The sequence below is a fragment of the Pelodiscus sinensis genome, chromosome 13 (genome assembly GCF_049634645.1).
Source record: "Pelodiscus sinensis isolate JC-2024 chromosome 13, ASM4963464v1, whole genome shotgun sequence".
In the NCBI taxonomy this organism is placed as follows: Eukaryota; Metazoa; Chordata; order Testudines; family Trionychidae; genus Pelodiscus; species Pelodiscus sinensis.
The window spans coordinates 42,306,100-42,319,664 of NC_134723.1; the positions used below are offsets into that span (position 1 = coordinate 42,306,100).

At 50.0% G+C, this 13,565-nt stretch overlaps 1 protein-coding gene across 3 annotated transcripts in view; it reads right to left on the reverse strand.

The window, feature by feature from the left end:
• CD99L2 (CD99 molecule like 2) overlaps positions 1-13,565 on the reverse strand; it is a 90,097-nt gene that overhangs the window by 35,140 nt on the left and 41,392 nt on the right. For all 3 annotated transcript variants that reach the window (XM_075941100.1, XM_075941101.1, XM_075941099.1), the window contains exon 2: positions 2,148-2,213. In XM_075941100.1, coding sequence (XP_075797215.1) covers positions 2,148-2,213 — 66 coding nt within the window. The remainder of the gene's footprint in view (positions 1-2,147; positions 2,214-13,565) is intronic.

A 13,565-nucleotide genomic window follows, 5' to 3' on the forward strand; every position in this document is an offset into this window, starting at 1 on the left:
GAGGCAGTGACTGGATCAATGGAAGAATGCTTCCTTTGATCTAGCATTGTCTACGTGAGGACTTAGGCTGGCTTAGAAATAATCAGCCAGGTACAGAGGAAGGCCTGACATTGAACACAGTACGAATATGTCTGAACTCCGCCAGCTTGTGCACAAATAGAATCGGAAAGGAAAACAGTATATTGTGTGTGCTCAAAACACTTCTTTCACCCATTCATACATTTTCTACAGGTTAAACCTGTCTAGTCCAGCATTTTCTGGACCAGCAACATCTATGGTCCAGCAAGGTTTTAGTTAACCGAATGTTCATTTATCATGAGTGTAGCCAAGTTTCCTGTGGTCCCCTAAAGTTTGTTTACAGCCACCAGTCCCGGCTCTCAATGTTCTGTGTTGTTATTTAGCTCTAATTTACCCCTACATGTTTTCTAAGAGAAGTAAGCAGTGGAAGTGCTGGTAATGCTGCTGGAGAATATTGACCTCCCGTAGTTCAGCAAATTCTCTGGCTTGGTACTGGGCAGGTCCCGAGGATGCTGGACTAGAGAAGTTCAACCTATACAACAAATGAAGCCACATAGTATTCATGGGGACAGAGGGAGATGACCAAAATTTGGCCCCAGACCTGTACTGTGTAAGAGAATATTTGAGGATAGGCTGTGTCAAACAGCTGTGCTCCTGCAATGTCGCCTAGCCATGAATCATATTAAACCACCAAGCCATTCAGAAAGTCTTTATTATACACATAGCTACATACTGTTCTGGCCAAAAGATGAGAAATTTTGCTGGGAGCAGGGACAGCGTGTGAAGCCTCCCTCCTGCTCCCCCATGGCCAGAGCAGAACCACGTGGTGCAGACAGCCCACGAGCCTGGGACTGCAACAGACAGCCTGCCTCAGGTTCCTGCAGGGCTGCTGGCTGAAGCCACCTAGGTAAGCACCTCCAGGCCACAACCTGCCTCTGGCATCCCACCTCCTCTTTCCCCTCCAATTACCTACCCCACTCTACCACCCAAACCCTCTTTATCCCTTTCCCCTCTTTTCCCAGGTCAAAATTCCCTCCCAGATCCCGCACCCCCACCTGGAGCCCCTCCCTGAGATCAGACTCCTCTCCTGCAACCATGCCCCCTCCTGGACCCTGCACCGCAAGCCTCTGCCCCAGGTCACAACCCCCTCCTTCACCCAAAATCCTTTTCAGACCCTACACCCCATCCTGCAGCTTAGTCCCCCTACCCCAAGCTCCCTTCTGCACCAAAGCTCTGTCCCAGACCCTGCACCGCCTCTATAGAAGTGCAGCCCTTGACCACCTACCAAAATCTTGGAGTGGCCCCCCATTATAAATTATTGCCTGACCCTGGCTTAGTGGATAAGTGAGAGGATATCCTAATCCCTGATTATTATGGGAAAGGGGTAGCTAGGAGCTTACTTTGTGGCGGCAAATGGGGTATTCAGCCATTGAAATGATCCTGGAAGCAACTGTGGAAGCAAAATAATATAGGCAAGAGGGAGAGTCCTGTGACAGGCTGAGCCATGCAGTGTGTCTACACGCTAATTAAAACACTGCAGCTGGCCCATGGGGACTCAGGCTCGTGGGGTTATCTAATGCAAGTGTAGACATTCCGGCTGCAGCTGGAGCTCTAGGATCCTATGAGGGTCCTGCACGTCTGCACTGCAATTTAACAGACCTGAATCATCTGGCACAGGCCAGCTGCAGGTGTCTGATTGCAGTGTACACATGTCTATGGAGGGCAAGCAAGGAAAGGAGAAAAGTAAGAGTTAGAAGCTCAGAATCATTCCTCACTGGAATGGGCTGGATGAGTGAAGCCCTGCACAAGCATTCCAGGCAAACATGGGAATGGATAAATGACAACACAAGTAATTAGGAGCACAAAAGCATGTGTTCAATACCAATAGGCTGTCACAATGCTAAATCAATGCAACTTGCTATCCAGAATCATAACACAATGAAACACTAGGATACAAACAAACGTTACAGGACGCATATTTATTTTAGCGGTTGACAATTATGGAAACTGGATCTGACCAGGAAAAGATGACTGGGTCATGTACGCCCCTCACCTTTGATTTGGGTCTAATCCACACAGGGAGTCACACACACAATTACTATTTGCTTTTTCCCATAAACTGTACTTACGTCGCTTGGTTGGATGGTCATCCAAGGCATCCGCTAAACTTAAGTCGTCAAAACCATCACCATATCCTAGAGACAAAAGAATAGGCATTGGCTTTACTCATTATTCACTGGCAAACAACTTTGAATACAGCATGGCTGGAACTTGTTCACTTCAATTGCTTTAGTTTTAGAGATTTTTAAATCTGACCCACTATGAACAATGAAGAAGACATCAGCCTTTCTCAGAACTCTGTGACTGTTAAATTGCAGAGCAGTCATCTCTGGATTTTCCATTTGTCTGCTCTAATGGATTTAGTATAAATACACATGCTACACTTACATTTGTCAAGTGGAGCCTACCAATGCATCACTGTAGCTGCCACTCATCTGTGGATGTACTCACGATTATACATTTGCTAAACACCATAAAAATACTGGAGTGGCTTAGATAACGTTTGTGCAAAACACACTCACTCACTGGCTCCGCTCCGCTTCAAAGGTACATTCAAGATTTTTATATTAAAGATAAAATTTGCTGTCATGCCTGCTAAACATACAACTTAATATTCACTCTGACCAGGCAATATAAATTCTGAACATACCCATATTCAAAGAGCGTACCTGACAAACAGAATGTATATTTATTAAGGATCTCTCAACATTTTAGCTCTCTCCTATAATTTAATATCCCAATGATGTCCCTAAACTATATGCTATTCTAATGTGGTAGGTCCACTAATCCTTCCTTTCTCTGTCTTTTTGCATCACATTAATTACTGTTGACTTAGCCTAGTTCTGAATGCATTTGTCTTGATAAATTCATGCTTTTACATCTCAGAGCATGCTGAGTAATTAATATCCTTTGGGTTTGCTAAGTACTACAGCACTGCAAGAGAACATTAAAATGGCTTTCCTCTTATTCCTACTGCTAAATGGATTTAGCTGTTGCCACCTGAGCTCCAGCTTGTTTCATGAATAAATTTAAAGCTTTAGTGACAAGGACAGTAACAATGAAAAGGCACTAGTCCATCAGAAAGCAGATATCAGAATTTCAGAGAAAAACTTTTACACCTGCTGTCACTAAGTATTACAACCCATTCAGCTCTGGCTTCAGTTACTCATACATCCCATCTTGTTTCACTTACCATGTAAAACTAGCAAACAAGGGAACAAGTTAAATGTAGAGTCTACCTTTTATTTAAGTTTCTGTGCATTTCTGTGTCTTACAAGGAAGCACGCAAGAGCATTACTCTGCTGCTTGCACAATTATTTGTTCTTGCATCAGTCCACAGAGGAATTTGTCCTTAGAATGGTTTACATCAGCATTGGGCAACTGGCAGCATTCAAGTTGCATGCGGCTCATCGGGGATCTATGTGTGGCCAGAGAGACATTTTGACTACCGTTACCCATGCACAAGGCTGCCAGATGCTCCTGATTTCTATCTGCATAACTTTTTTCCTACTGGTATTACTAAAACGGCACGTACATGAAGTGAGATGCATGCTCACTACACCTAACACTGACTGAGAGAGCAATACACCCCTTCTGCATCCAACCAAAGTGCTGCTACAATTCAGTCAGCACATCACGCTCGTTCTAGGTACGCAAGAACAGATATCAAATCTACCCTATCCTAGGAAACCGTATCGATTGTGACAATCTTGTGTCCCACTGGGATGAAGACGGGCCACTCATGAAGCCTGCTCACTAGCCTAAGTTGAGCATCGCTGGTTTACGTGCTTCCTCATGGGGATGTTAAGTATCGGTTAACTGAATAGTTGAGCAACCTCAAGAAATCTCATTGGTTAGTCAACTAACCTATAGTCCCGGGGAGGAGGAGGAAAGGAGGCTGGCAGCCAGTGTGCTCCAGCCTCAGTCCTGAGGAGCCCTCTGCCACTACATGCTGCTGTATCAGTTTAAAAACCAGTTCCCACACGGATCCGCTGCCTGTCGCCCTGTGCTGCTACCTCTGATAAAGAGGCAGCAGCCCCTGTCTAAGGGGGTCTGAGCTTTTGGACCCAGCGTGAGCTGGAACTGAGCCGGACCTCCCTGCCTTGCTCCTAATACAGTTTAAATGCAAAGCTGCAGCAGGAATAGGTCCCCGCACAAGCCAGGACGGAGCTGGATTGCTGGCCAGACCGCTAACAAATTTACTGGCAAGCGAGGGGGGGAGAGAAATGCCTGTAGTCTATAGCATTAACCTATAAGCTTTTGCTTATCAGTTAATCAACTACACGATTACATCCCTACCCTGCGCTGCTGCTTCTGAGAAAGAGGCAGCAGCACAGAGCGGCAGCAGTCCCTGCCTAGGGGGTGGGTCTGAGATCCCGGACTCAGCACGAGACAAAACTGAGCTGGGCTGCCTGCCTGCCTGGCTCTTAATACACTTGAAATGCAGAGCTGAAACGGGGGTAGGTCTCGGACCCGTCACAAGCCAGGACTGAGCCAGGCTGCTGGCCAGCCTGCTAAAAAATATACTGGCAGAGAGAGCAGGAGAAGGAAATATGTGCAGTCTATAGCAGTGGTCCCCAACCTTTTGGGGCTGCTGGGCGCCCGGGGGCAGAGCCACTCCCGCGCTGGGCACTGGGGAGCAGGGTCGCACCCCGGCCCTGGGGCAAGGCCACCCATACGCCGCACTCCCGGGGCCGGTGCTGGCGCTGCTCCTGAGCCGCATGCCCAGCAGCGGGGCTGCCCATACGCCGTGTGCCCGGGACCAGAACAGCCCATGTGCTGCATGCCCGGCGTCGGCACCGCTCCTGAGCTGCACGCCCAGGAGCCAGCAGCGCCTATGCGCCGCACGCCCAGGGGCCGGCGCCGCTCCTGTGCCACGCACCCAGGGGTGGGGATGCCCATACGCCACGCGCCTGGGGCCGGCGTCACTCCTGTGCCGCGTGCCCAGGGGCGGGGATGCCCAAACGTTGCGTGCCCGGGGCCAGCACAGCCCATGCACCGTGCACCTGGGGGCGAGTCCACCCATGTGCCGCGCGCCCGGGGCTGGCCCCAATCATTCAGTGGGCACACAGAAATGGCCCGGCGGGCGCCATGGCGCCCGTGGGCACCACGTTGGGGACCACTGGTCTATAGCATTAACCTATAAGCTTTTGCTTATCAGTTAATGACTTTATGATTAAATCCCTACTTCCTCACTGTATGAAAATAGAAATGTCTATGGTGGAAAAGCAAACTGTGTCATACAGTCAGGATGTGTCTAGACTACAGGGTTTTGTTGACAAAAGTGGACTTTTGTCGACAAAACTATACCTGCGTCTACACTGCTGCTGAGTTCTGTCAACATAATGTTGACAGAACTCAGTAGTTTTGTCGATGGCTGTAAACCTCATTCTACGAGGAATAACGCCTTTTGTCGATAGAGTTCTGTCGACGGAAGGCGTTATTGCATCTACACTGTCCTTTGTGTCTACACTGTCATGTCGACAAAGTGGCTTGAAAGTAGGAATAAGAGATCCTCCGGAAAAGGGCTTTATTCCGGAGGATCGCACCAGTCTAGACGCTTTTTTCCGGCTTTTCCCAAGCCGGAAAAAAGCACCGGACATGTTTATTTAAATCCGCGGGGGATATTTAAATCCCCCGCGGATTTCCCTATTCTGACTTACCTGCTTTGCATCACTTTTCCGGAATTTGGGGCCAGTGTAGACGTAGCCCTAGGGAAACAGAGCAGGGAACTGTGCAATCAGCAGCTCGAGTCTAAGACCCTCGTTCATCAAGATATATAGGTAAATGCCTATTTTTACAGGGTCGCCAACTTTCCCGACCGGATGGATCAGACATAATTTACAGCAACAGTATCGGATGGGTCTGATCGGGAAAGACAACAACCCTAGGGAGCTCAACTGAAGTTCCAGGAGTGGCGTATAAAACAGACACAAACTGGAGAACTTTGGGCACAGAGCCTTTAACTCCAGAATGTCAGACAGAATAACCGGCCTTCAGAACTGACCTGCCATCATGGGACACAGACTGTGTTACTATTGACAATATGAGGACAGATAGCAGTCTTGTCGCCACATTGTTCCCAGGATTTCAGAGAGATTGGGTGAAGTCGAATTATTATTTATTTATTTATTTATTTATTTTACTGCACTAACTTCACTTGATGAAAGAGACAAGCTTTTGACCTCCACAAAACTCCCTCTCGGGTCTGGGAGAGGTATTTCCAGGGTATGTCTACGCTGCAGTTAAAAACCCACAGCTGGCTAGTGCCATCTGACTCGAGCTCAGGCTAAGAGACATGGGTGATTGGTGCAGGGAGGAGGCAGGCTTCCAGCCCTATTTACAGCCCTGCCCCCTCCACTGATGCCCCGCCCCACCATGGGGAGGGGAGAATGTGGGGCAGCATGCCGAGCACACATGCCACAGCCTCCTCAGAGGGAGCAGGCCTAGGGATGTAAAATCTCATTCAATTGGTTAACCAGTTAGACTTTAAGTTTAATCTGTTAACTAATTAAAGAGTGGTGGGCAGGCTGGAGCCTCTTCCCCTGGTGGGATGGCAGTGGGCCCTAGAGGTGCTGCTCCGGCCCCCACCAGTAAATCGGAACTGGTAAGCCTCACCCATTAAGAGAGAGGATTACTGGTTAACCTTTCACATCCCTAAGCAGGCAGCACGGCCCAAGCCTCCCTGCCCCCAGAGCACTGGGAGGGAGGAGGCCATGCGGCCCGAGTCTCCCCAGCCCCCGGGGGAGGGTGGGTAACATTCAGCCCCAGCTTCCCTGGCTTGGAGCAGTGGGGATGGCAGGCACTGGGGGCAGCAACATTCCACCCCCAGAACGCCTATAGCCCTACAGCAGGCATTCTGGGGGCGGAGTGTGGGAGGGGCCATGCCTGGCAGTTTGGGAAGGCAAATCCTTCCCCCGCTTAGGCTACCAGACGCCCATGCTAAGGGGCAGTTTTAATTGCAGTGTAGATACTCAGGCTGGCGCCCAAGCTCTAGAGGTGGGCCAGGCCGCACAGCAACTCTGAAGAGCTGCTCAGGCACACAGTCACAGGGGGTATGTCTACACTACAAAGTTAATTCGAACTAACGGATGTTAGTTCGAACTAACTTTCATAGGCACTACACTAGCGCTCCGCTAGTTAGAACTTAATAAACCTCATTGCACGAGGACTAAGCCTAGTTCAAACTTACTAGTACGAATTAAGGGCTGTGTAGCCCCTTAATTCGAACTAGTGGGAGGCTAGCCCTCCCCTGCTTTCCCTGGTGGCCACTCTGGGCACCACCAGGGAAAGTCGTCTGCCCCCCTCCCGGCCCAGGAGCCCTTAAAGGGGCACGGGCTGGCTACGGTGCCCGTGCCAGGTGCCAGCCTGCCAGCACCCAGCCAGCAGACCCTGCACCTGGCACGCCATGAGCCAGCCACCCGATGCCCCCCAGCCCTCCCCCTCTTCCTGGGACCAGGCTGGCGGCTCTCGGGAGCCTGGCCAGGACCGCAAGAGGCGGGCACCCGCCTGGTCTAGTGCAGACATCGTGGACCTCGTCCACGAACTCCGCACTAGGCACAGGAAAGTGGTCGTCTAGGGCAGGAGAGCTGCCAGCCTGGCCACCCAGGAGCAGGTTTGCATGAAAATCAGGGTGGTCCACTGAGACCCCCGACCCTGACCCCTGAGCTTAGAATGGCTGTACTGGGTCAGACCAAAGGTCAATCTAGTCCAGTAGCCTGTCTGCCGACAGCAGCCAACCCTAGGGACCCTGGAGGGGATGGACCAAAGACAGTGACCAAGCCATTTGTCTCGTGCCATCCCTCTCCAGCCTGCCACAAACTTTGGGCAGGGACACCACTCCTACCCCCTGGCTAATACCACTCCATGGACCCAACCTTCATGAATTGATCTAACTTCTCTTTAAACTCTGTTCTAGTTCTAGCCTTCACAGCCTCCAGCAGCAAGGAGTTCCACAGGTTGACTATTTGCTTTGTGAAGAACAACTTTCTGTTACTAGTTTGAAGCCTGCTACCCATTCCTTTCCTTTGGTGTCCTCTAGTCCTTCTATTACGGGAACTAATGAAGAACTTTTCTTTATGCACCCTCTCCACCCCACTCTTGCTTTTATAGACCTCTATCATATCCCCCCTCCGTCTCCTCTTCTCTAAGCTGAAAAGTCCCAGTCTCTTTAGCCTCTCTTCATATGGGACCTGTTCCAAACCCCTGATCATTTTAGTTGCCCTCCCCTCTCCCAGCCTCTCTCTTCCCCTCTCCCACCTCTTTTTCCCAGTCTCCCCCAGTTTTGTTCAATAAAGAGAGATTCTATTTTTGATCACACGTTTTCTTTATTTTGTACATCAGGAAGGGGGGCTAGGGAAGGGTAAGTGGAAGGAGGTGAGGGAGGAATGGGGTACGCGCCCCCGAGGGGGAGGACTGGGCTGGCTCTGCGGGCTTCTCGGGGTGGAAGTTCTCCTGCAGCCCCCCGATTGCCTCCTCCCCTCGGATGGCAGCCTGCGGCAAGTGCAGCCGGGGTGATGGCCGAGTGCTGTGATGTTCCGCGTGTGGGCACTCAGGGCACTCCAAGCCAGGACTGCTTTGCAAGCGGGGAACCCTGAGAACTGTCTGTCCGGGGTGGGGGTCGGATCCCTTTAAGCACAGCCCTCGGCTAGCCTGAGACAGCAGCTCCACGCTCTAAGTGCTCATCTGATGCCCTGCCGGCACTGCTTCCGGCCAGCCTTAACCTCTGTTCAGGGTCCACTCTGTGTGGACATGCTAGTTCGAATTAGCAAAACACTAATTCCAACTAGTTTTTAAGTCTAGCTGCACTAATTCGAACTAAGTTAGTTAACTAATTCGAACTAAGTTAGTTCGAATTAGCGCTGTAGTGTAGACATACCCAGGGAGAGTAGCCTAGAGAGGGGAGAGGCAGGGAGAGGAGCAAGTTGGGGTGTGCAGGGCTGCTGTAGGCCTCTCCCTTGATCCCAGAGTGGCTGCAGGTGGGGAGAGGGGAACAGTCTTCTAGCCCCAATCTTGAGGCTGTTGCCTGTAGGGAGAGGGCTGGAAGGAATGCTCTGGCCCCAGCTCCAGGGCAAACCCCTCATCCCCAACTCCACCCCAGAGGACACACCCCCGAACCAGAGCCTGCACCCCAAGCCCAACCCCCTGCCCTAGCCCTCAGCCTCCTCCCACATCCCAAAACCCAGCGCCTGCATACCCAGCTGGAACCCTCATCCCCTCTCCCCTGTGCCCCAACCCACTGCCCCAGCGCTGAGCCCCCCTTTCCACACTCCGAAGTTCCAACCCCACCACACATCAGCTCCATATTGGTGCAGATAAAATTCACTCTGCACATGGATAGAACATGGATAGAGAGAACATTGTGTTCCAGAGCCCGGCTGCTGCCCGAGCCCGATCTACATCCCTATTAAATGGCCCCTTAGCTGGAGCCCCATAAACCTGAGCTGGCTAGCACAGGCCAGCCACAGGTTTCTACACTCAAAAGTTAAATCAACCCAGCCACATTCCTCAGGGGTGTGAAAAAGCCACATCTCTGAGCAATGTAGTTAAGCCAACCTAAACCCTGGTGTAGACAGCACCATGTCAGAAGACTTCTTCTCAAAGAGGTGGATTACCTGGGCTGATAGGCGAAGTTATGCCTAGACTGAAGCGCTACAGCAGCACAGATACAGCTACGTTTCTGGTGTAGACAAGCACTCAGACGACTGCGATTTTTAGCGTCTAGCAAAGTTTTCATCCATGAGTGCATGCTTTTCATAAAACGATCACTCTGTATCTGCCCTGTCAACCTTGTCCTCAAAGGAAACCTGCACAGTACCTTCAGAAGATGAGCCTGCGAGCTCACAACTTTGCTGGATACTAATCTACAACTTCCCCCACCATGAGCACGGGGTTGTTAAGAAGCCACTTCACCGTGAATGGTTCCTTAGAATATGTGCTAACTACTTATGCTAAGCAATCTATTCCACCTTGCATTTAGCTGTGACTGCATATCTTTCCTGGACCTCCATAAGTGCTTTGTGTGGCCTGAAAGCTTGGCTATTTCACTAACAGAAGTTGGTCCAATAAATATTACCGCATCCACCTTATTTTTAATATAGTAGCCTGTAGGGGCCCTGATCTAAGGATGTTAAATATCAGTTACTTGAATAGTCCATTAACTCCATGAATTCTTACCGGTTATTTGACTATTCTATGGTCCCTGGGGGTGGAGCTGGCAGCCAGTGCACTCTGGCACCGCTCCCGAGGAGCCCCCTACCACTCTGCGCTGCTACCTCAGTATCAGAGGCAGCAGCACGAGGAGTGCGAGGCAGGAGCTGGTCCGTGAAGGGAGCCAGTTTAAAAACCAGCTCCCCTCGCAGACGGGCTGCCTATCGCCCTGCGCTGCTGCCTCTGATACTGTGGGGCCCCTGGCCGTACAGGTCTGAGCCCCCAGACCCGCGTGAGTTGGAACTGAGCCGGACTGCCTGCCCGCCTGGCTCCTAATACACTTTAAATGCAGAGCCGCAATGGGGGTAGGTCCAGGACCCAGTGCAAGCCAGGACTGACCGAGGCTGCCGGCCAGCTGCTAAAAAATGTACTGGCAAAGGTGTGTGTGTGAAATGCCTGTAGTCCTATAGCATTAACCTATGAGCTTTTGCTTATCAGTTAATCGACTACACCACTACTCTACGCTGATCGAAGCTCTGATGTGCTAGATGCTGTACAAAGAACAGTATGCCTGCTCCAGAAAGCTAGCACTGTAGCTTAAAGCAGAGACCATAGCCACCTTGTCCTTTTGTATCTATTAGTATTGTATGAGCTTGCCTTCCCTACGTTGTATTCTTTTCTCTAGCCTTCATTCAGTCCGAAGAGGGTCATTTCTTCCCATTGTTGCTATGTAAGCCTTTTTTTCTATGTGCTCATATAACCAAGAGGAAAGAGAAATCATAAAAATCTCCAGACTGACAAGGGACAAAAGACAGAAATGCTACAAATCTCACCCAATGGGACTGCACCATGTATAGTCACAATTTGAATTCCCTTCTAATGCAGCAGTTTGTAGTAGGTACAAAACTAAATGAAGGCTGGAATATTGTAGCAATACTAACAATCACATTGGTATTCCAAAAGCCTTTCCTTCCCCTCCCCCTCTTTTTTTCTTTTTTCTGTTCTCAGTGATTAAATAAATGTTAGGGGCACCGATTCTCTGTACATCAGTGCTGGGTAATTAACAGGTCCCAGAAGAATCTTTTGCTTTTTACATATGATAATGCAGCTGGTGAAATGTGCCGTCAGAGGCGGACTGCACCTCCTCTATCAAGTAGTTAGAAACATGTGGAAACTCAATGCCAGATGTGTTCAGTTACAGCTTCCTTTTCTTTTACAGAACATAAAGGGGGCCCCCTTCCACGCAATATGCTAGGCTACCCCAGGAATGAGGAGAGTAGCCAAACTTCAATCGGAAGAAAAACAGCTAACGGTTGAAACTCTCTAGTCTGGCACCCTTGGGACCTAACTGGTGCCGAACCAGAGAATTTGTTGAACCACAGGAGGTCAATATGGTCTAGCAGCATTAATAACTATTCCACCGCTTACTGGGCTCTTAGAAAACATTTAGGGGAAGTCCAGGCTAAATAACAGCACTGAGAGACAGGACTGGCGGCTATAAACTAACTTTATAGAACAAAGGGAAACCTGGCCACACCCATGATAAGTGGACATCCAGCTAGCTAAAATCATGCTGGACCACAGACGTTGCTAGAGAGTGCCAAACTAGAGACGTTCAATTTGTACAATTCACCTTTGGATGCTGAGAACTAGAAGAAAAATGTGTATCTCCACTCCTGTGCAAGGCAATGAAAATGCCTCTTGTTCTGAGATGTTAAAATGCGATTATCTGGCTAATCGTACAGTTAATACACTTTGTATTGACTATATGATTAGTTGATAAGCACCTCTGCAGAGCCACAGCAGGAGTGGCTCCTGAGGAGCCAACTCGAGCCAGGACTGAGCAGTCCTGGCTCGTGTCGGCTCTGAAGCCACCCATGCCTCGGAGCCATCCAAAATGCAGAGGCACAGTAATCAGTGCGAGTTAGGATTGCTCGGTCCCAGCTCATGCTGAGTCCAGCAGCCGCTGTTCGTGGTGTACTTCCTGAGTAGCTTCTGCCCCACGGCCAGCCCTGGCCACCGCAAACAGGGGTTGCTTGTCAGCAACAGCCCCTGTCCGTGGGGAGGAGGGACCAGCTCCCCACTGGGACCCCTGTGGACAGGGTCTGCTTTGCAGCAGCGACCCCTATCCCACTCTGCTGCCTCTGATAGAGGCGGGGGGAGGGGGGCGGGGGGAGAGACAGGCAGCACCCTGGAGACAAAATCTATTATTTTTACAAAATCTCATTATTTTAAAGCCTCTCTCAATTTCTGGTGAGCCTGACTCATAATTTTTTAACAACTGCCTTTGTCTGTGACTAAGAGAAATTCCCTAGCAGAGAAAGGTGACATGTCCCCGCAAATCTTGTGCCTCTTTTATCCATGATGCAGCTGGGCTAGCAAATGCTTTTAAAATGATTTTTGGGGGCCTTTGCAAAAACAGGTTGAGGGTAGGGATGTGAAAGGTTAACTGATTAACGGGGGAGGGCGGCTGCTCCAGCGCCACATGGGGCCAATGGTGGACAGGGGCCTCCCGCTCCCACCTTTATAAACAGAAACGTACATCCCTAGGTGAGGGCCAGAAGGGCTTGCAGTCTCAGCTCAGCCAACACATGTTGGTTTTTCAAATGTCCAAATTTTAGTCAAGTGCAGATTAATCTCTGCCTCTTCCTTTACCGCTCCTTAGGCCAGGTCTACACTAAATCCGGCAGCTCTCCTTAAGGCAAGCAACTCCAGCTACGTAACATTCATAGCTGGGGCCGGCTTACCTTAAGCCGAGGTTGGTGCTGTCTTCACAGAGGGAGGCTGACATTTGCTTCCCTTACTTCTGGCGACTTTGAGGAGTACATGTGCCATCCGGAACTGCCCTCAGCAATCGATTTGTAAGTCTTAACTAGACAAGCTAAATCGAAGGCCAGAAGCACAAACTCCAGCACCAGAGTGTGCCCTTATTTTATTCCTGTGTTGTAGCAAAGTGATTGTGATAGACACCAATCCACATTCCTGGGTACTGGTAGCACTGGGGGCTGTCTCAGCATCTGGCAAAGCCATTCACAAAGTTCAGAGGTGCAGGGGCCAAGGGAAACTGCACATAACTATGAAGAATTTCCCTGTCTCTGAAATGTCATGGGGGGAGGGGGAGAAGGGTTCTTTAGGAAGCTTTTTCAGCTTCTTCCACAGCTGGAAATGGTTTGCTGAGTTTAAACCCAAGCCGGGCCTGGGTAAAAGCCCCCAACCCTGCTCAAAGCACCTGGATAATGTCTTTTTAAAAAATAACACCTTTATATTTTCTTCATCCTCTTGTTCATTTCATCAGGGATTTTCAAAGAGACCTAAGGGAGCGTTAAATGTCGGTTGCA